The 21,994-nt window shown below is 40.3% G+C and overlaps 1 protein-coding gene and 1 pseudogene across 7 annotated transcripts in view; both read left to right on the forward strand.

Moving 5' to 3' along the window:
* The window catches only part of KMT2A (lysine methyltransferase 2A), a 75,343-nt gene that overhangs the window by 32,023 nt on the left and 21,326 nt on the right, over positions 1-21,994 (forward strand). For 3 of the 6 annotated variants that reach the window (XM_082627706.1, XM_082627709.1, XM_082627710.1), the window contains 23 exons: positions 367-544; positions 1,610-1,844; positions 3,726-3,790; positions 4,225-4,602; positions 5,124-5,197; positions 6,175-6,306; positions 6,883-6,996; positions 10,558-10,704; positions 11,128-11,223; positions 11,428-11,548; positions 12,494-12,616; positions 13,041-13,225; positions 14,216-14,389; positions 15,129-15,239; positions 15,543-15,616; positions 16,803-16,996; positions 17,325-17,431; positions 18,277-18,414; positions 19,439-19,597; positions 19,871-19,988; positions 20,111-20,189; positions 21,262-21,422; positions 21,619-21,804. In XM_082627706.1, coding sequence (XP_082483832.1) covers positions 367-544; positions 1,610-1,844; positions 3,726-3,790; positions 4,225-4,602; positions 5,124-5,197; positions 6,175-6,306; positions 6,883-6,996; positions 10,558-10,704; positions 11,128-11,223; positions 11,428-11,548; positions 12,494-12,616; positions 13,041-13,225; positions 14,216-14,389; positions 15,129-15,239; positions 15,543-15,616; positions 16,803-16,996; positions 17,325-17,431; positions 18,277-18,414; positions 19,439-19,597; positions 19,871-19,988; positions 20,111-20,189; positions 21,262-21,422; positions 21,619-21,804 — 3,349 coding nt within the window. The remainder of the gene's footprint in view (positions 1-366; positions 545-1,609; positions 1,845-3,725; positions 3,791-4,224; positions 4,603-5,123; positions 5,198-6,174; positions 6,307-6,882; positions 6,997-10,557; positions 10,705-11,127; positions 11,224-11,427; positions 11,549-12,493; positions 12,617-13,040; positions 13,226-14,215; positions 14,390-15,128; positions 15,240-15,542; positions 15,617-16,802; positions 16,997-17,324; positions 17,432-18,276; positions 18,415-19,438; positions 19,598-19,870; positions 19,989-20,110; positions 20,190-21,261; positions 21,423-21,618; positions 21,805-21,994) is intronic. The other 3 variants (XM_082627708.1, XM_082627711.1, XM_082627707.1) reach the window with 2 other exon arrangements.
* Positions 5,255-5,972, forward strand: LOC309807782 (small ribosomal subunit protein uS8-like; annotated as a pseudogene). The gene has a single exon. The product of its transcript is annotated as a small ribosomal subunit protein uS8-like (transcript).

The following is a 21,994-nucleotide window of genomic DNA, read 5'->3' on the forward strand; positions in this document are numbered from 1 at the left end:
CTACTTCTCTGTTGATCAGGGAAATATAAGAAATAGTCTGTGGTTAGATAAGCCCTATTTACACGAGAATGAGCTTCTTGATAATGCAGACTGGCAGCTTGATTTTTTTTTGAGGGAAATTTTAAAGAAGTAGTATAATTGGGAATAGAAGCTTAGTTGATCTCTGTTTTTTGATTAGAATCCTTTTCTGCCAGTTTTAGAAGTAGGTGATTTCTATATGTTGATATGGCATATCAGCTGGGAATAACTAGAGTTGTATGTGTTGAATCTAGATTATAAGTTAATCAACTATACCTTGGCTTCATTCAATTATATTTTCAACGCATATGGTTGTTATTGTTTGTTTTTGGCTTGCCTCCTACTCAGGGTCAAGAAAGTGACTCATCGGAGACCTCTGTGCGAGGACCCCGGATTAAACACGTCTGCAGAAGAGCTGCTGTTGCCCTTGGCCGAAAACGAGCTGTGTTTCCTGATGACATGCCCACCCTGAGTGCCTTACCTTGGGAAGAACGAGAAAAGATTTTGTCTTCCATGGGAAATGATGGTAGGTCGGGGGTGTCAACCTTGAGGTCTAAGCAGACACTGGGTTCGTTTGCTGATCATCCTGGGAGTGCCCAGTAGGCTCTTCATAGCATTGTATGTTAGGCTGGGTCCTCCAAAAACCAGATGGTGGAGGGCAGGGGGATTAAATGTGTAAGGGTGTTATTAGAGGAAATGCCTGAGAGAGAAAATGGGGAGGGAGTCAGGAAAGGCCGGGAGAGCTGTCAGACTGCTGCTCTGTAAGTCTGACCCTAGTGAAGGAGAGCGGGAAGGAAGGCTGGCCAGAATCCTCCTGGATGCCATGCAGTGTGAGAAAGCTCGGCAAGGCTGTCAGGGAGCCCTTGAGCAAGCATTGACTGTCAGAGGAGTCTCGTGTCTCCCAGGAACAGGCCTACCCTAGTATCCCTGCCACGCTTGTCACTGCCTGAGAGCAACCTCTGTGGTAATTGTGGCCTCTGTACCCCTGGATTTTAGAGCACAGCAGCTGGGGCCCTGTGGTTTCAGGTCTGTGAGGCACATTCTCATGGGTCTCAGATGAAATTTAGAGGTTTAGAGAGTCTTCAGAAGCATTCAATTCATATTCTTTCTTTTTTTTTAATGCTTTCTTTACTTTCTTTTTTTTAATCATATTTTCTTTTTTTAAAAAAATTAATTAATTATTTTTTGTATTTTGGCCACGCTGCGTGGCTTTCAGGATGTTCCCCAACCAGGGATCGAACCCGGGCCCCTGCAGTGAAAGTGCCAAACCCTAAGAACTAGGTCACCAGGGAACTCCCTCAATTCATATTCTTGACTTTAGGTGACACTGTATTTTGTTTTCATTGTTTGGATTTCTGCTTTCATCAAGCTGCAAGTTATAGGCATTTTTAAACATTTAAGTAATTATTTAAAACAGGCTCTGTGTTCTGCATATGAATATTTTTATTGTAATGAATTTGATTTTTGGAGTCCCAATTAAAACAAGGTTTGAATGTATATACTAACATCAGTAGATTTTGAGAATCTCCCCTCTGCTCCCAGGAAGGAACCAGATACTCTGTCAGAGCTTAATGCCACGTTTCTTTAACAGACAAGTCCTCGATTGCTGGCTCAGAAGACGCCGAACCTCTTGCTCCGCCCATCAAACCAATTAAACCCGTCACCAGAAACAAGGCGCCGCAGGAACCTCCAGTAAAGAAGGGACGGCGGTCAAGGCGGTGTGGACAGTGTCCCGGCTGCCAGGTGCCTGAGGACTGTGGTGTGTGCACTAACTGCTTGGACAAGCCCAAGTTTGGTGGCCGCAACATAAAGAAGCAGTGCTGCAAGTGAGTGCGCATCTCTCTGGGGGGCTGGTCTCAGCCACTGTCCCGCTTGTCACAGAGAAAATGCACCCGAACGCCCAGTGTGGTTGTACCAAGTCACCTCAAGTTGCAAGATGAGTTGCACGCTTGGATTTTGTGCTGTGCTGGGTTTGGGCTGTGCTTAAATCAGAAACCCTCAGGCGCGGTGCTGTGAACGTTCTGTATCTGCTCAGGTCAGTGTGGTAGCCCTTAGCCATATGGCTATTTAGCACCTGAAACATGGTTGGTGTGACTGAGGAACGACATTTAAAATTTCCATGTAATTTTAAATTCACATAGCCACATGTGTCTAGAGCTGCCATATCAGTGCAACTCTGGAGGGTTTCTACTTAATCACCAACGAGTTTAGGCCTACTATTTATCAGGTCAACTGAAATTACCTTTATCTTTATGGCATTTAGGAAATAGTGGTGATATAAGTCTCTCCACTCTCTAACTCTCAGAATATTTTCATGCCTATGGAAGTCTTCCCCTGCCCCACACGCTACTTGGGGAATCTTAGTTCCCCAGCCAGGGATCGAACCCAGGCCACGGCAGTGAAAGCACCGAGTCCTAACCACTGGACTGCCAGGGAATTCCCTGGAAGTTTTGATTACTCTACCTTTTTTCCCTTTTTCTAGTCAGTTTGTGGATGCACTTTCTACTCTCTGGGATAATTTGTTTAAAGTGGATCAAGAGAATTGCATAAATAAATTTTGGTGGTTGAGTATCTCATCAAGTGCCTGGCACCAGGAATAGATATTATCTATAGATATTTGCTGAATGAACGAATAACATGAAAGTGATTTATATAAAACATAATTGGGAGAAATGCTGCATTACTTACTTAAGGGGAGACAGTTTCTAGGAGACACTGAGAAGTTCTGTGCTTTGGTTTAGTCTGGCCTTAAGCAAGAATCTTGTCTCAGTCCCATTAGTGGAAAGAAGTGAGACAATTCACAGAACAACAAAAAAAGGTACATGATAGCAAGATAAAATTGCACTAAATTTAGGGGTTGCAGTGGATTCAGTCCAATATTAAACTTCAAATTAAGTTTTGAGTTACAGTGAACTGAGGATTGAAATATCTATCAAAGCCCTGAGATAGACCTGTAGCATTGTAGTGGCAGACAAAGGACTCGGGTAATTTTAGTCCATTTTGTATTCAGATTACTATATGAATAATCTCATAAGGGAGCAGAACTGATTTGACTGCAAGAAATAATGACTGATCCTTTTGTGGGTGGCGCTAGTCAGTACTGGGTTGCAAGACATTTGAGTCCCATTTCAAAAATAATTTGATATTTGCTCCTTTTAGATCCTCAAGATAGGTGAAATTGCTGATCAAAGGATTTAAAGGCTTCAGTTTAAATAATGAGCAGTCCTTTTTTTCAACTCTCAAAATGAACCTGAATAAAGGTTCATGGATTCTTTTTTTTTAAATTAATTAATTAATTAATTAATTAATTAATTTTTGGCTGTGTTGGGTCTTCGTTGCCATGCGCGGGCTTTCTCTAGTTGTGGCGAGCGGGGGCTACTCTGTCGCGGTGCACGGGCTTCTCATTGCAGTGGCTTCTCTTGTTGAGGAGCACGGGCTCTAGGTGCGCTGGCTTCAGTAGTTGTGGCTCGTGGGCTCTAGAGCGCGGGCTCAGTAGTTGTGGTGCACGGGCTTAGTTGCTCCGTGGCATGTGGGATATTCCCGGACAAGGACTCAAACGTGTGTCCGCTGCATTTGCAGGTGGGTTCTTAACCACTGCACCACCAGGGAAGCCCAGGGTTCACGGATTCTTGCAGACGAATTAATACTTGCTTCAATTGCTTCTCTCCTACATGAAGTTTACTTTATGGTATCCCTTATTATTCTAGGATGAGAAAATGTCAGAATCTACAATGGATGCCTTCCAAAGCCTACCTTCAGAAGCAAGCAAAAGGTAGTGTTGTCAAAAGATCTTCCCCCAAATGCTTCCTGCTTTAATGTCATATAGTTATGTACATCTAGTGTAAAGAGAATACTAGCCTTTTTTCAAGTACTGCTGTTTCCCAGGGAGCTGTTGGTTGTTGAAGCTGGGTGATAGGTACATGAGTGTTCATTTTACTCTTCCCTTCACCTTGGAGTATGTTTGAATATTTCCATAAGAAAAATTTTTTTAAATTCATACAAAAAATTACATTATATTTCATTTCCTAGAGTAATAAAAGTATACCTGTTTCACTTGCCAACTTGGCATTAACTTCCTTGAGTCTTCCGGTGTCAACTTTAGCTGTAGGAAACTGAGACTAAGATTGTTACATTCCTATACTTATATTTTAAATAAAATTTTCTCACTTACAGAAAAATAATCTTGCTTTCCCCCCCCACCCCCAGCTGTGAAGAAGAAAGAGAAAAAGTCTAAGACCAGTGAAAAGAAAGAGAGCAAAGAGAGCAGTGTTGTGAAGAGCTTGGCGGACTCTAGTCAGAAGTCTACCCCATCAGCAAGAGAGGATCCCGCCCCCAAGAAAAGCAACAGTGAGCCACCTCTGCGCAAGCCCCCGGAAGACAAGAGTGAGGAAGGGAATGCCTCCACCCCAGGACCTGAGGCCAAACAAGTGGCCACGCCCTCTTCCAGGAAGTCCAGCAAGCAGGTCTCCCAGCCGGCACCAGCCATCCCCCTACAGCCCCCCAGCACAGCACCACCGAGAAAAGAAGCCCCCAAGACCACTCCTAGTGAGCCCAAGAAAAAGCAGCCTCCACCTCCAGAGTCAGGTGAGTGAGGACAGCAGGAAGAACTGCCGAACCAGAAGTACGAGCACGGGACACTGACATCTTAAACAGCATTTGGAAACCTGAAATGTATATTTTTAAGTCTTTGGTACAAGAAAATTAGCTCTCTTTTAAATATTTAATTTTTTTGTTTGGCTGCGTCGGGTCTTAGTTGTGGCACAAGGGATCTTTTAGTTGCGGCATGCATGCGGGATCTAGTTCCCTGACTACGGATCAAACCCGGGCCCTCTGCATTGGGAGTGTGGAGTATTAACCACTGGACCACCAGGGAAGTCCCAATTAGCTCTCTTTTAACTGTCATATAATAATAAAGAAATAGAAGCAAAAACCAGTTAAGTTGGAGATACTGTCTTAATTTCCTGTTTAAAGCCTAGAGTTTAAATAGTTTGTTTTTTCTAATGCCCTTTTCCTTGCAGGCCAATCAGTGCTAGAGTCATCGTTGCTATTTAGCATTAACTGTAAATTTAGTGGCATCTGACTGCAGTTTATTTTGAATTCTTTAGGTCCAGAGCAAAGCAAGCAGAAAAAAGTGGCTCCTCGCCCCAGTATTCCTGTAAAACAAAAGCCTAAAGAAAAGGTGAGGAAAGATTTGTTTCCCTGCCATTTGTCAAAGATGTGTTCTATTCTGTAGGGAAATAACCTTATCCTTGACATTTACGAAATTGAGTGAAACTGCATTTCTGCCTCTGTGTAGATGGCAGTGGAATTTCTTAAAATTAGCAAACTTCAGGTTTAGGCTTTAGCTCACTTACTTTTTTTCTCTTTTTTTTTCCCGTTGTTGTTTTCCCCTTCTTTGTAGTCCCACATGCTTATGCTTATGCTGCAGGCTGATGAGTATAAGTTTTTCTTCCCCCTCAACATCCGCTAGCAGTATTTGTCTATAACAGTCACTCACTATTTTTATTATGTGGAGAGAGAGGTCTTTAAGACTTTCCCAGTTCTTTCTGTGCCCCCATAGTGGTGTGCATGCACGTCCAGGCTGATGCTCTCGAGAGCATCAGCAATGCTGAAAAGAGAGGCACATGCCAGGTTCTTATTAAGTCATGTTCCAGAGTTACTGTCCAGTTTCAAACTGTGATGATGAAGCATGGTTACATTGGCAAACCTGAAATCATTGGTGATCACAGAACTGGGAAAATTGTTTTGAATCTCATAGGCAGGTTACACAAGTGTGGAGTGATCAGCCCCAGATTTGATGTGTGCAACTCCAAGATCTAGAAAAATGGCAGAATAACCTGCTCCCATCTGGTCAGTGTGGTTTCATTGTACTGACAACCTCAGCTGGCATCGTGGACCACGAGGAAGCAAGATGAAGACACGCAGGAGGGAAAAGCCTGGGATGTGTTTTCTAGGGTATAAATACATACGTGCCAATAAAATGCTTCAATGGAAAAAAAAATCTCCTGAAGATTACTTGTCTGTTTCTGTAGGATACTTATATTGGAAACATGTTTTTCAGATCTATTAAGATTTGTCATTTGCATTATTATCTGTTGCAAGAGTGAAGGCAGGCAGGGTGTGGATTTGTTCTTTATCCATCTTCTATCCCCATAGGAAAAACCACCTCCAGTCAATAAGCAGGAGAATGCAGGCACTTTGAACATCCTCAGCACTCTCTCCAATGGCAATAGTTCAAAGCAAAAAGTCCCAGCAGATGGAGTCCACAGGATCAGAGTGGACTTTAAGGTAAAAGTGTTCAGTGACCACGGAGTATATTGAGTGTTGTGGACTTTAAATCAAGAAAATGATGTTACCAAAGGTGTTGAAAGAGAGGAAATTCATTTGGGGGGTGGGGCGGAGGAATGAAGATCTGCCATTAATAGATGGGTTCAGGTGTGTGAGAACTCCGGTCAGTGTTACCAGGTCAGTCTGTGAACTGACTGAAGTACAGAGGCACGGAGCCAGTCCTGCCCATCCTGAGCTGTAAAGTGCTTTTAGATGAGAACAGTATCTGAGGAAGTGCTTCTTTCACATAGGTATAATCAAACCATGATGATCGCTTGAATCAGCAAAACTCTAAGGGAAATTCAATCCCAGTAAATCTTTGCATTGTAGTTAACAGGTGAGCCTTTTAAGAGTTTGTGTCTGAGATTTAAAATTTTCAAAGCAACAGTTATTTTGAACTCATTGAGATGAAATATTCTCGACATTCTGGTGTCACTCTAATTTTATGCTTTTCGTCCTTATTTTCAATGCAGCGTTTTTTCATTGCAGTGTTGTGTCGTAAAACTGTCAAAAGAATCTTTTTCTCTCTCTCCGCAGGAGGATTGTGAAGCAGAAAATGTGTGGGAGATGGGAGGCTTAGGAATCTTGACCTCTGTTCCTATAACACCCAGGGTGGTTTGCTTTCTCTGTGCCAGTAGTGGGCATGTAGAGGTAAGATATCCTGCTTCTTGGTACCCCAGACAGTATAATGATAGATTATTTTGCTGTGATGAAAGAAATCATTATATTCTGTTTTGTTGGTGTATAGCAGGCACTATATTCTGTTGAAACCTGCAAATGAAATGCTTTGAAGTTTTTTAGAAATTTCAGGAAGGAGTCTGCTTTTTATTAGAGTAGCAGTTGTTTTTTTTTTTTTAGAGTAGCAGTTATTGAGTGTGAAAAGTTTAATAGTTTCATCTCTTAAATTCACTCATTATTAGAGTTCTGATTTTTTGCTAGATGTCCAAACATGGAAGAAATGATAAATGTTTTTCTAGAAAAAGAGATGCTGTTGATAGTTGTTTTATGTTGAATAGCAAAACTTCCTTGTCTATAAAGAGCTCTTAGCAATTAATAAGAAAAAGGAAAACACCCAGTAAAAAAAATAGTCTAAGGGCAGGAGTATATAATTCACAAAACGAGAAGTAAAAACATGGTGGGAGGGGAGCGTTAAGCCTTCCGACTACAAAACACTGTAAATTAAAGCATGATAAAAAGGATCAAGTGGAAATGGAGACTTTCTGTTTCTGGAAATTTAAATTAGTTACAGTCTTTCTGAGAAGATTGTTTGGAAATATGTATTTATCTTTAAAATGGGTATACCCTCTAACCCAGCAATGCACTCCAGGCATTTATCTTGAGGATATAATTAGATAAATTATATGTGTTGTATGTATGTTTGTATACATGTATGTATATAATAAACCCTTCTATATGTATAAATATTTGTATATATATAATAAACAGAAGGGTTTATTTCAGTATTTATGATAATAAAAAATTGGAGACAACCCAAAAAGTCATCAATAAGGGGCTGGTACTTCGGTTAAAATAATTATAGGACATGCATATAATGGCACATATGAAGTCCTAAAGATGATAATATAGATTCATATTGACATGGAAAGATGTCCATGACACATCACTGAGTTAACAGAGCAGGTCACAAAATAGTATGTAAAAAGCATTATCCCATTTTGGTTTGGAAAAATGTTTTTGAAATATATATGTAGAAAGATTCTGAAGGATTTACACCAAAATCTTAAGAGTGTAGTTGGACTGTGGTTGACTTTTGTTTTTTCTTTATCTTTTTGAGTTTGTTTGCAGTGAGTATGTGCCACCTTTATCATAAGGGGGGAAAAAGGTAGCACAGTTTTAACTAGGAAGCAGTAATTTGTCATTCATGTAGTTCTCAATTCCTGAATACCTCCTTAGGTTGTTATTTGTCACATATGTATTCTAAGGTCATAAAGAAAACCCAAAGCCAAGTTGTAATCCAGATGTTGAGCAGTCATTGAGACTCACTAGCTAAGACATTCAGTCCTGCCCACTTGCTATTTTAAATTAGACATTAGCAAGTGCGGACAATATTGAATAAGAATTCACCAAAACTGCCTCTGTGATTTAGTTTAATGCAGATCCTTTATGTATGCAGATTATATAATCCGATATGCTATTTTTCTTCTACATCTTTAAGCTTTCTAAATAATTTCAAAAATAAACTATCAGACATAAAGTAATTTTTCTGCAAAATTATATTCACAAATAACTGTATGCTGAAAGTTATATATTAAAGAGTGACTTTTTAAATGAAAATGATACCAGTATGTGGATTTTTAAATATGCAAAGAAAAAAGTAGTTTTAATGGGCAAAAATTAGCAGCTTAAATAGTAATGGGATGAACAATAATTTTGAGGTGTAAGTTTTGTTTTCCTTGGGGTTCTTATTATATGGTTGTATCTTAAATATAGATCTAAGAAATTTAGAATATATGACATCATTATATGATAAAGTATATGGAGAAATGAAAAATTGTCATTGTAAACGTTCAGCAATATTTTTTTTTTAATTTAGTGATTCAGACATTTAATGAAATAAAATAAAGGCATTAAAAAATAAATTACACATTAGCAAAATTATTGCCTGGTATTCATTCATTAAGGAAATATTTTTTTAGTGCCTGTTACGAACAATATATTGTTCTAAGTGCTGGAGCTGCTTTAGATAGCGTTGAAACTGAGACTGTTCAGTCTATGTAAGTGTCAGGGGTCTACTGTACCTCTTTTCCTACATAATTTTAACTCTCGTTACATCCATACACGTTACCCACAGGAATAACTTATTTTCGTAACACCAGTACTTCAACTTCTGTGTTAAAAGTTTTTTTTTTCCCCAGAGTATAATTGCTCTAATTTAAATTGTATAGCTGTGCACAGCAATCCCACAGGATTCCTAAAAACTGAAATTAGAAAATGAGTAGCCCACTGCCTACATTGCACTCCTAAAGCATAACCAGTGCTCGATGAATTTTCCCTCCATTCAAATTTTTAAAAACTTTTTATGTTGACATGATTTCAGATTTACAGAAAAGCTACAAGAGTGGTACAGAGAATTCCCATACACCCTTTACCTGGATTCCCCAAGCATTAATATTTTTTTTATTGGAGTAAAATTGCTTTAGCATTAATATTTTTAATTTGCTTTATCCTTTTCTCTTTGTATATGTATTGTACAAAATAAGAAATAAAATATGTACACACATTTTATATGTAGACATTTTTTTTTCTTAAAATTTGAGAGCAAGTTGCAGACATAGGCCCTTTTACCTCTAAATTTTATACTGTGTATTTCCTAAAACCAAGGACATCCTCTTATATAACCACAATATAATTATCAAAATCAGGAAATTAACGTTGGTATTTTACAATTATTTAAGTAGACTTTATTTAGTTTTGACCAGTTGTCCCACGGATTCTTTTATGGCAGAAGAAAATTATGAGTCACACTCACTTGAATTTCTGAAAATCTCTTTATCAGTATGAAAATAACTTACTTCTAAAATTAGAGATGGGAAGGACAAACCAGAGCTTACAGTCATTTAGTAGATTATAGAGAGCGTTTAAAACCATCCCTGTTTCCCCTTACCCCACTCTTTTACATCGCCTTAGCTCTTTGTTGATACCTCTTTTACGGCACTTAGCACATTCTATTAAATCTTAGATTGTATCTATTTAGTTATTTTATAATTCTACTATTATTACTGCTTTAGTCCCCTGAAACTCCCCAGTATTCTGCTTTTTTTTTTTTTTTTTTTAATTTATTTATTTATTTGGCTGTGTTGGGTCTTCATTTCTGTGCAAGGGCTCTCTCTAGTTGCGGCGAGCGGGTGCCACTCTTCATCGTGGTGCACGGGCCTCTCACTGTTGTGGCCCCTCTTGTTGCGGAGCGCAGGCTCAGTAGCTGTGGCTCACGGGCCCAGCCGCTCCGCGGCATGTGGGATCTTCCCAGACTGGGGCTCGAACCCGTGTCCTCTGCATTGGCAGGCCGACTCTCAACCACTGCGCCACCAGGGAAGCCCCAGTATTCTGCTTTTTTAACATAGTCATTGCTCAGTGGACATGTTGAATACAGTATGTATTCCACTACCCCTAAAGCTCACAAAGGAGGCAGGTAGGATTTGTTGGTATTTCTATGTGCTACTTGACCGCCTCTGTGTTCCCGCTTTACCCTAGTTTGTGTATTGCCAAGTCTGCTGTGAGCCCTTCCACAAGTTTTGTTTGGAGGAGCACGAGCGCCCTCTGGAGGACCAGCTGGAAAACTGGTGTTGTCGGCGCTGCAAGTTCTGTCACGTTTGTGGAAGGCAGCACCAGGCCACCAAGGTACGACGCTGAGTAAAGGGGCCACGTACGGTATTCCTCCGTATCTCCATTTCTGCCTTCTAATCCAGGATTTCGTACGCACATTTTTCCTGTTGGCTTAGCCTGTTTTTACGGTTTAACTGGGTGTAGTCAATTGCCTATTGTTGTGTTTTAATTTAATTTGGGGAGTACAGCAGAAAACGTGGCATTGGATAAAGTCCTCAAAATAAATCAAATCTCCTTTATCAGAATGTTCACCCCTGAGTACCTTTGGCCGGGCATAAATCCCTATGCCTTGAGAGTAAATAATTTACGAGGAAATTTAAGCTGTCGCAGTGATGTGCTGTATTTACTTGAAGAAAAGTATGAAATGGGGTACTAAGTGACAGGTGTCCATTGAAGGTGAGGTGATGCCCACCTGTTTGCCTTCTTGTTTTCTTACAGCAGCTGCTAGAGTGTAATAAGTGCCGAAACAGCTATCACCCTGAGTGCCTGGGACCAAATTACCCCACCAAACCCACAAAGAAAAAGAAAGTTTGGGTGAGTTTCTCACACAATGGGCAGTTTCAGAGAGAATTGTCTTGGGACTGTTAGGCGTGCACAAATTGTAAGAGGACTACCCTGCTTGAGGAAGAAAAGCCGTCCCAGTAGAGAAGCCAACTCTAGAAATGGATTGCGTTTGAGACCTTCTTAAATAAGAAGAGATATTAAAAACAAGAATTGAATTTCTTTTGTCTCTTCCAGATCTGTACCAAGTGTGTTCGCTGCAAGAGCTGTGGATCCACGACTCCCGGCAAAGGGTGGGATGCACAGTGGTCTCACGATTTCTCCCTCTGCCATGATTGTGCCAAACTCTTTGCTAAAGGTACCTCAGAAAAGCCAGTTTTGTCAACTTTCAGAGGTTGTACTTAGTGTTTGGGAGGTGAACTGGACACTGCAGTGGAATGGAAAGGTCTTACCATTCTTGTCAAGGACGCCATTTAGACAAATTTCCTAAGTTTCTGGTCTTGCTCTTTTCCTTACACAGAGACTTAGAGCAACTAGAAAGGTTTTGTTATCTTTGGGGGGGTGAATCAAGGAAGACTTTTGATAGTAACTCACCACAAAGAAATGCTCTAAACCAGTATTTCCCAAAGTGAGGTATATATCCATTTGATTGTTTCAGAAATGATTTTAGGTGGTACTGAGTCAATGATTTTATCTTAATAATTGTGCTAGAAAAAAATTATAGCCAATACATTAAACTGACTTAGGATAATAATGATATAAAGTTCACTATTGAAGTTATTTAAGCAAATCAATATTAAGTCTATTAAGTAAAAAATAATAAGAGATGATACATGGATAAAACAAATTGATGAAGGGTGTATATTTTTCCGAATTTTAGGAAGCACTGCTCTAAGGTAAAAGCACTAGGAATAAGGGAAAAGTGTAAATTAACTGTGTTTTTTTACTCCCATTACCCTCTCCTCTTTTTTAAAAATTTAAACATTTCTTTGGAATGTTTAAGAGAGAAGGTTCTCTCTTCCATTCTTTTTCTATTACGTTATCTATAAAATCTACCTCATGACCTTTAAAAATGGGTCTTAAAGAAGAGAACTAGTGGCATATTCTGAGAGCTCAGAATAATCTTGACACTTTACAGATGTGTAAACATTCCATGGTAGATGCATGCTGGCATTTGTAAGTAGTTTCAGAAGCAGAATATGGTGGCTGGCATTTTACATCACATTGGCATAGGTGAGTCAAGGGCTTTAGAGGCGTTGGTATGTGAACCAAAGCTCTGCTGAAAACTTCGCTTTGCTTTCAGGAAACTTCTGCCCTCTCTGTGATAAGTGTTATGATGATGATGACTACGAGAGTAAGATGATGCAGTGTGGGAAATGTGATCGATGGGTCCATTCCAAATGTGAGAATCTTTCAGGTACAGAAGGTTGGAGTCTTTTTATTACAGTTTCCTTCTTTCTTGGTACAGCTGCATTTACAGCCCCCAAAGTACTATAAACATAAAATTAGGGTAGTGTTGTTACTTGAAGTCTTTTTAAATTTATTTTTTAGTCTCTAAAATAAGAACATTGTGTTAAATTTGTGCTCATTTATCTTGAACACATCCTTTAAGATACTTATTTGCTGTCCTTTGTGGATACCATAACCTATTGATTCTCCAGTGACTAAATCCTGAGTTAGCGTTAATAACGTCCCTTCAGAGATCAATGCATATGAGTTCTTCTGGGGTGTGAGAGTCTTAATACTGTTCTAACATGCAGCTTGATATTAAGTTCAGTGGAATAGCTTTCTCTTTTCCCTGTCTCCCACTCTTCAGAGCACCTCATCATTGTAGGTTTTTGTTTTCCCAGATGAGATGTATGAGATTCTGTCTAATCTTCCGGAAAGTGTGGCCTACACTTGTGTGAACTGTACTGAGCGGCACCCGGCAGAGTGGCGACTGGCCCTTGAAAAAGAGCTCCAGATCTCTCTGAAGCAAGTACTGACAGCCTTGTTGAACTCTCGGACCACCAGCCACTTGCTACGCTACCGACAGGTAGGCCCACGTCTCATTTTGTATTCCGAATGGTGGTTTTTGCCCAGTCGTGGAATGTGTGCGTTTTTGTGTGTGTGCGCCTTTCAGTTTATTTTCTTTTGCCTCACTCTTCATTTAGTTTTGTAGAGTTCCTTGCTTTGGCCTTAGGCTATTAAGAAAATTTTTAGCACCAAGAGTAAAACCCTTCTCTGGGGTAAGAAGAAGGAAGGGGCCATATCTCTTTCAAAGGTCTTGCTGTTGTAATATGAAATTTGGACTTTGTATTCTGAAGGCCATGGGGAGCCCAATGAAGGACTTCACCCAAAAGAGTAACCTGATCAGAGTTGCTTCTTAGAAAAAAATTAAAAAACAAAAAAATGATTCCGACTGGAGTGAGAGGAAGGATTGGAGAAGCCTGAGCCTACAGGCAGGAGCCGTGGTTAGGAGGCAGTGGTGGTGCTCTAGGCAAGAGGGAGCAGGATGGTGGCCTGATCTGCGAGGGTGGTAGTGGGGCCAGAGACCCTTCGGCTCCAGGAAAGTTCCAGGGCTCCTCAGGACACGATTTGAAAATCACTGCTTCTTGTCCGTTTAAGTCATGAACTATATACATAAAGTAGTCATTGGGAACACAGGTATAATGTTGGAAGAACCACATGGATAACTTTAACTCAGAGCTAGGCTGCTGCTTTATCTTTTAATAGAGTCTGTTTTTTGAATAGGAAAATTAGCAGTATCTGTGTCTTACTCAAAAGGAATTGGACAGTTTCTGTTTCTTCATACTAGGTTGGGAGTTGTCAAGCAAAGCTCCTCAGTGAACCTAGCCAAGCTGTTAGATAGCCAGCTCGTTTTAACTTTCCTTTTCTAGTATTTGAGAAATCTGTGATTATTTTCACATTCTTTAGGTTTTATAATACGCATCATTCAGTACCATCTGTATTCATTTTAGTAGAATCTGCATAGGTGCCTCATTTTCAGTGTTAGATAAAAGAAACATATCTTTCCTGACGACAGGCTGCCAAACCTCCGGACTTAAATCCTGAGACAGAGGAGAGTATACCTTCCCGCAGCTCCCCAGAAGGGCCTGATCCACCAGTGCTTACTGAGGTCAGCAAACAGGAAGATCAACAGCCTTTAGATCTGGAAGGAGTCAAGAGGAAAATGGACCAAGGGAACTACACATCTGTGGTATGTCTATACAGCAGACTACCTAAATTTCCAGCTCCAGTTTAGCTTCCTTGGGTCTTTTGGGGGATGAGGCTGGGTGTTAGCATTAAAAGATGGTTTGTGTTGTATTTAGAAATGTCATGTGGTTTTAAATACCTAAAAATATGTGAGTTATTTTAGTTCTGTGTTTTGGAAGATGGTTATGATAGGGAAGGTAGTGTCTTTTTATTTGGCTTTCACCTGAGTTCTTCAAAAATTAGTTTTATATTAAAATTATTTTTATATTAAAACTGTTTATGGAAAATTACTAATGTGCAATTAATTGGTTTGCCCCTTTTGAGATCACATCCGAGTAATATGTCTTTTTATAATGGATGTTCATTTCTAGATAGATGCCTTTTAATTTTATGATTTTAAGGAAGTGTAGGAAATGATCATCTTGTTATCTCATGGTCCGTGTTTGCTATTCAGTTGTTTATTCATTTTAGTCTAAGTAAAAAATCGTGGCCCTGTTTGGTAACTTACCAGGATACAGCTAATTTATCTGCATTCTTACCTTATTAGCCTGGCATGTCTTGACTGCCACAAGTTAGTTATAGACTGAATCCCAAAGGTCTCCACTAAAGAGAAATTGCACCGTATTAAAATGGGGTGTCCGTTTTCTATTGGATCTCTGTGCTGGATGATTTAGGAGGGAAGAGGAAGTGGTTTTGAGAGCACACTGTTCTATGAATAATTAATGCTTTCTTTTTGTATACAGTTGGAGTTCAGTGATGATATCGTGAAGATCATTCAAGCAGCCATTAACTCAGATGGAGGGCAGCCAGAGATTAAAAAAGCCAACAGCATGGTCAAGTCCTTCTTTATTCGGGTGAATGATATTAATAGTTCGTGTCTTTGATGCTTAATCCGTGGGTTGTTACCACATGAACAGAACAGACTTGTTCTCATCTATGTTTTGCTTTGTCATGTGTATAAATCATTTTCCGTTCAATTCGTTCCTCTGATTCTTTGGGAGGAGATGAGTGAGGTTCCAGAGTGGATGGATCTTTCCCTTGGTGGCCTGAAATCATCCTTATATTGACAGAGAAGCTGGTGTGAAGTTGTTGATTTTTATGTGCTTTCCAAATGAATGGTCACATGCTTACATTTTGTTTGCTTGTTTTTCTGTTAGCAAATGGAACGTGTTTTTCCATGGTTCAGTGTCAAAAAGTCCAGGTTTTGGGAGCCAAATAAAGTATCAAGCAAGTGAGTAAATTCAGTATTACTTTTTTTCGCTTCGTCAGCTAGAAATCTGAGCGTTCTTATATTTTTAGATTGAGGGGTTTTTTTAGACTAGGTTTTAATATTAAAGATTAATCAGTTGAAATGCCTTTTTAAAAAAATAAATTTATTTATGTATTTGTTTTTTGGCTGTGTTGGGTCTTCGTTGCTGTGCGTGGGCTTTCTCTAGTTGCAGCGAGCGGGGGCTACTCTTCATTGCGGTGCGCGGGCTTCTCATTGTCATGGCTTCTCTTGCTGCAGAGCATGGGCTCTGGGCACGGGGGCTTCAGTAGTTGTGGCACGGGGGCTTCAGTAGTTGTGGCACTCGGGCTCTAGAGCGCAGGCTCAGTAGTTGCGGTGCATGGGCTTAGTTGCTCTGCGGCATGTGGGATCTTCCTGGGCCAGGGATCGAACCCGTGTCCCCTGCATTGGCAGGCGGATTCTAAACCACTGTGCCACCAGGGAAGCCCTGAAATGCCTTTTTATTGCTGCTTTAGAGACAACACTTAATGTTTATTGCAGTCTGCTGCCCTTTTTTTCTTTATTTATGTATTTGTTGTTTTAGGGAACTTGTGGCATATGTACAATACATGTACTGTATATATAGCCCAGGTATAACTGGGTTCTATCTTATTTCGTTCAAATAGTGCTCTCAACAGTTCTTTTTTTTTTTTTTAAAGATGTTGGGGGTAGGAGTTTATTAATTAATTAATTTATTTTTGCTGTGTTGCGTCTTTGTTTCTGTGCGAGGGCTTTCTCTAGTTGTGGCAAGCGGGGGCCACTCTTCATCGCGGTGCGTGGGCCTCTCACTGTGGCGGCTTCTCTAGTTGCGGAGCACAGGCTCCAGACACGCAGGCTCAGTAGTTCTCAACAGTTCTTGATTCTCCATATTTAACCTTAAATTTTTATTCCAGTAAATCCTTTTGACACATTGATAAGGTCATCATTTGTTTCTAGATGTTTAACCAAGAGTCACAATACATCGGGATTATATTTTTAAAAATAATAAAGTCCTGTGTAGGCAGTTTTCAAATTCTGTGACTTGTTCTTACAGTCTGAAAGGCTTGTGCCCGGGCCTGAGACCTGATGATATCAAGAATTTGACTGTTTTGTACAGTTCTGGGTATCTTGTAGGAGTTCAATAAATACTTGTTGAATCGATTATTTCCAGCAGTGGGATGTTACCAAACGCAGTGCTTCCACCTTCACTTGACCATAATTATGCTCAGTGGCAGGAGCGAGAGGAAAACAGCCACACTGAGCAGCCTCCTTTAATGAAGAAAATCATTCCAGCTCCCAAACCTAAAGGGCCTGGAGAGCCAGACTCACCAACTCCTCTGCATCCTCCTACACCACCAATTTTGAGTAAGACACCAAATGAAGACTTGTTGTTATCCATTTCTCTCTGGGTGCAAACGATTGACTTTGTGACTCTAAATTTAATGTACTTCCGTATTGGAAAAATTTCCCGGTGATCCTTAAATGTAATAAAATCATTGTTTTTGCTTCACTTGGAATGTTACCAGAGAATTGATACAAGTAATGTAACGGATAGTAAGATAGCGTAACTTTGAACACTTTTTGAAAGTGTTGATTTCATAGGCTCTAGGCTATTTAAGCTGAATTGTTTTCTTTTTTCCTGATGTCAGACAGAGTATGGCCAATTTTAACTGTATGTCTTCTGGGTTCCAAGGTACTGATAGGAGTCGAGAAGACAGTCCAGAACTGAACCCACCCCCAGGCATAGAAGATAATAGACAGTGTGCATTGTGTTTGACGTACGGTGACGACAGTGCTAATGTGAGTACCTTGGTGCACTGGGTCCTGCTTAGTAGACCAGCCAATAACGACCTCTTTGTGTCTAAACTTGGTGACCAGTGCCATTTATTCAATGAATATTTGTCACTTAGTTTGTGGCATTTGGGGTTTTTTTTCCTATAGCTGATTTAATTGATTTAAAGGATGAGTTGCCTTAAATTCACGTGCTGATATCTTGTAATTTCTATTGGCAGTTCCTCAAAAAAATATTTTATGAAAGTGAATAAAACAGAAGTTGCACATTAAGTAGCTTGTGTTTAAGGTAGTTATTAGCAGTGTGGTTAAGGTCCCCAGGTCTGGCAGTTTGCCTGGATTCGTTTCTGTGCTCTGCCGCCTACTTGTTGACCTTGGCAAAGAGTTGAACCTCTCTGACCCTCAGTTTCATTTTTAAAATGAGGATAATAATAATCTTACCTCAGAATGGTTATGAGGATTAAAGGAAATAATGTATGTAAAGCCTTATTTGGGTCCTGGCACATAGTAAGCTTACAGTTTTTTTAAAAAAGGTTTTTAAGGCAAGCTGAGAGAACTGGCTTTGAAATACGGTTTTAAAGAAGTCAGGGGGCACTTCTATAAACCTGTCACATATTGCTTGTTCTTTAATCCTTTATGATTATAAAATATTTCCCGTCTGTGGAAAAGGTAATCGAAAAAGGTGAGAAGTGAAAACAAGGAGACTTTGAATTGTGATTTTTGTGTGCACCCCTAAGTTAAAGAATTAGACTTGATTTACTGGAGTTATCCTGAATGAGGTAAAGCTAATACCAAGGAAAACCCTATTTGACATTATATTCTTCAAAGAAAAAATGAAATGTCTTGTTTCCTAGGATGCTGGCCGTTTGCTCTACATTGGCCAAAACGAATGGACACATGTAAATTGCGCTTTGTGGTCAGCAGAAGTGTTTGAAGATGATGATGGCTCACTGAAGAATGTGCATATGGCTGTGATCAGGGGCAAGCAGCTGGTAAGAACCTGTGGGTGAATGTTATGGAAGAGACTCCCTCTCAGTTTCCAGATGTTCTTTCTGGGGCTAAATGCTGCCTCGCTGATGTTTCTCATAGCTCCTTCAGAATGGTTAGCCAGCAGCAAATATTGGTGTACACTGTAGGTAGATTGCTATTCTGACCCTTGGAGGATGGGTACAAAAGACATAGAAAACAAAGTCTTATCCAGTTGGGGAGATAATTCAGATGCCCAAGAAAGGTATTAATTTATTAAGTGATTTAGACAAAATGACTTCAGAGGTTCCAGTTGAATCAGCACTCTGAGGCTCCATAGGATAAACCCACAAAATACATACACGAAGGGGGGATGTAGAAGGGGATTGGTAGCAGCTTAGAGTAATCAGAAAAGGCTATGAAGGAGTAAAATTTTTAAAACTATATTTTGACGGGGGGAGACAATGAAGGATTATCAGGAAGAAACAAAAAATAGCGCATGCATAAGAAGCATAAGTAAAATGTGTGGAGAGCACAAATAAAAAGTCTTCCCTGGAGAGGAGCCCAGACTGTGACTGTGACAGAATGAGGTAGTCACATATAGCCTAGCTGAAGGAAATCTTTGAATCACAGAAATTCATCAGTTAGGCCTAGTAATTAAGAACTGTTATGTCTCTGACTAGTATAATCTTTCCAGAACTGAGTTCTTTTGGATATAACAGCTTTCTACCAAGATGATGTTTTTACATCGATCTTCAAAGTTTCATCTTCTCTAAATCCGTCGTGCATCCTAGAAAAAACTGTTTCGATTCAAGTTCTAAATCAAATTGTAATACTTAAATTTAATAATCATAGGCCGCATGGGCCATAGGAAAGAAAGGATTTGTAGAGGAGGCTTTATGGCTCATATCACTTCTCTGTAGTTCAGCAGATGACCGATAGCACAATGAACTGTGGGAAACCCAGAACGGGGTGACTCTCTAGGGGAGATGGAAAATGGCTCAAACTTCCGAAAGTCTGACCTGGACTCTGTTCTTTCTGGGTTGGTAGAGATGTGAATTCTGCCAAAAGCCAGGAGCCACTGTGGGTTGCTGCCTTACATCCTGCACCAGCAACTATCATTTCATGTGTTCCCGAGCCAAGAACTGTGTGTTTCTGGATGATAAAAAAGTATACTGCCAACGACATCGGGATTTGATCAAAGGCGAGGTGAGACGGCTTTAGCTGCTTTTTGAGTTCTCGAGGAAAAGAGGCTGAAACTAGCAAGATGGTACCCTGTATTTCACCATCCTCCTAGGCGTTCCTAGTAGGTGATTCTAGGTATTCCTAGAGTCACCTCCTCTTAGGAGCAATAACAGAGGCACTGCTGGTGAAACAGAAGGGCGATTTCGAGATACGCTCTGCACTTTCCCTCTGAGTCAGTATCATGGGTGTGGTGTGTAAAAGGGGTCGCCAAATAGCTACCCTGGCTTTTCATTTAAGGTGGTTCCTGAGGATGGATTTGAAGTTTTCAGAAGAGTGTTTGTGGACTTTGAAGGAATCAGCTTGAGAAGGAAGTTTCTCAATGGCTTAGAACCAGAAAATATCCACATGATGATTGGTATGACGTGGGCCTTGGTTGTTGGGGAAGGCTGGCTGTGTCACTGAGGTACTTTCTAGTCTTCAGTTATAAAGTGGGCCTTCTCGTGATTGCCTCTAATTAGTTCTTCGTTTCTTACTCAGGCTCCATGACAATTGACTGCTTAGGGATTCTGAACGATCTCTCTGACTGTGAGGATAAGCTCTTTCCTGTTGGATATCAGTAAGTAGCTCTGTAGAGAGAAGACAGCAGCCCCACCCCTTGAGCACCCTGAAGCAGTGAGTAGGTCATTAAATGTAGAGCCATACTTGTTAGCGACTTTTAACTAATTCCTTTTTTTTTCTTTTTTTTTTTTGCTACTTCTCGTAGATTGGGACTAAAGATCATTTTATGTCAGCTAGATCCAGTTGTAGAAGGAAAGTATTGTTGACATAATTTCAGAATCATTTCCAAATAAAACCTAGGTAGAAAACACCAGGCCAGTCTCTTAAGATCCCACTAAATTCCATTCACCTCAGTTCAGAAGTCCAGTTTGTTGTCAGGGATCAAACACCTCATGCCTCTGTCCTCATTTTACGTTTTACATTTTATAGGTCCTTCTAAAAATAACCCCTACAATAACAATCAGATAGTCCAGTAAGAATTTATAATCTTTCCCACGTGAAGCAAATTGTTTAAACTTCTGGCAAACTGACGATATAAATTTAAAATTCACTTTCTCTCTCTTCCCCTTTGGAGTCTTCCTTTTGTTATATATACTCTGATTTATTCTGCATTTCAGTTGTGAAAACACAGTCTCTACTCCACATTCAGCTGGCAGCTCTTAGTGTAAAGAGCTAGGCTCCATCAGCATCCAGCAGATTTGAAGCAGTTCCATTTCTCTTGTCTCATGGGGCTTTTCTCCCAAAGGAAACACGCCAGGTTTATTCTTTCCTCACTTTGTACGCATGGTGGGGCAGTTATCCCTTCCTGAAGGCCAATAACTATTTCTTGTAGTATCAATGGTTAGTATTTTTTTTTCTTTGCATTTTAGGCTGTTTTACTAATTTTGTCCCCTGCTTACAACACAATAAAAAAGGATTTGATACTGTTTCCTGAGAGGCCAGGAAAAACCAAGGACTTCAAAAAACTTGGAAGACCCTAACCAGGAGACCCTCTAATAAGAATCCATGAAATAAAGCTAAATTTTGTAAATCAAGGAGGCCAGGGAACCTAGGCTGAGAAGAGGTTTTGACAAATGTCAGTCTCTGCTTCTGTCCTCGCACTCACGGTGACCGTTGCCATCTGCGTGCAGGTGTTCTCGGGTGTACTGGAGCACCACGGATGCTCGCAAACGCTGCGTGTACACATGCAAGATAGTGGAATGCCGCCCTCCGGTTGTGGAGCCAGATATCAACAGCACTGTTGAACATGATGAAAACAGGACCATTGCTCACAGTCCAACATCTTTTGCAGGTTAGTCTTTAATCAAGATGGGACTTGAATTCGATGTGGGGGAATGTTGTGATTGACGGGTGGGAAAAAGGCATTGCCTTGGGAGGTCACATTTGCTTCTGTTCTGGTACTTACCTGACCGCTGGCTTTTTCTTGGTTCATTTGTTTGATATCTTAATTAAACTTTTTTAGTAAGAGTTTTTATTTCCTGCCACAGAAATTTCACCTAAAGAAAGTCAAAACACAGCTGAAATTGTAAGTCCTCCATCACCAGATCGACCTCCTCATTCACAGACCTCTGGTTCCTGTTTCTATCACGTCATCTCAAAGGTCCCTAGGATTCGAACACCCAGCTATTCTCCAACACAGAGATCCCCTGGCTGTCGGCCACTGCCTTCTGCAGGTAAAGGACTTCACTGATCTACCCGACCCAAGGAGGTCAGCTCAAAGATTAGTTTGTTATGCTGTCAGGCACCTTTATCGTGGTGACTTCTGCCAATGGAAAAATGTTGATTTTCCGTTAGCTCTAAACATATCTAGCCAAGTCATGGAAACCAGTGGTACAGCACATGTGTCCAATCTGTAATGGACTT

This window comes from Mesoplodon mirus (assembly GCF_964341445.2).
Source record: "Mesoplodon mirus genome assembly, chromosome: 7".
NCBI lineage: Eukaryota > Metazoa > Chordata > Mammalia > Artiodactyla > Ziphiidae > Mesoplodon > Mesoplodon mirus.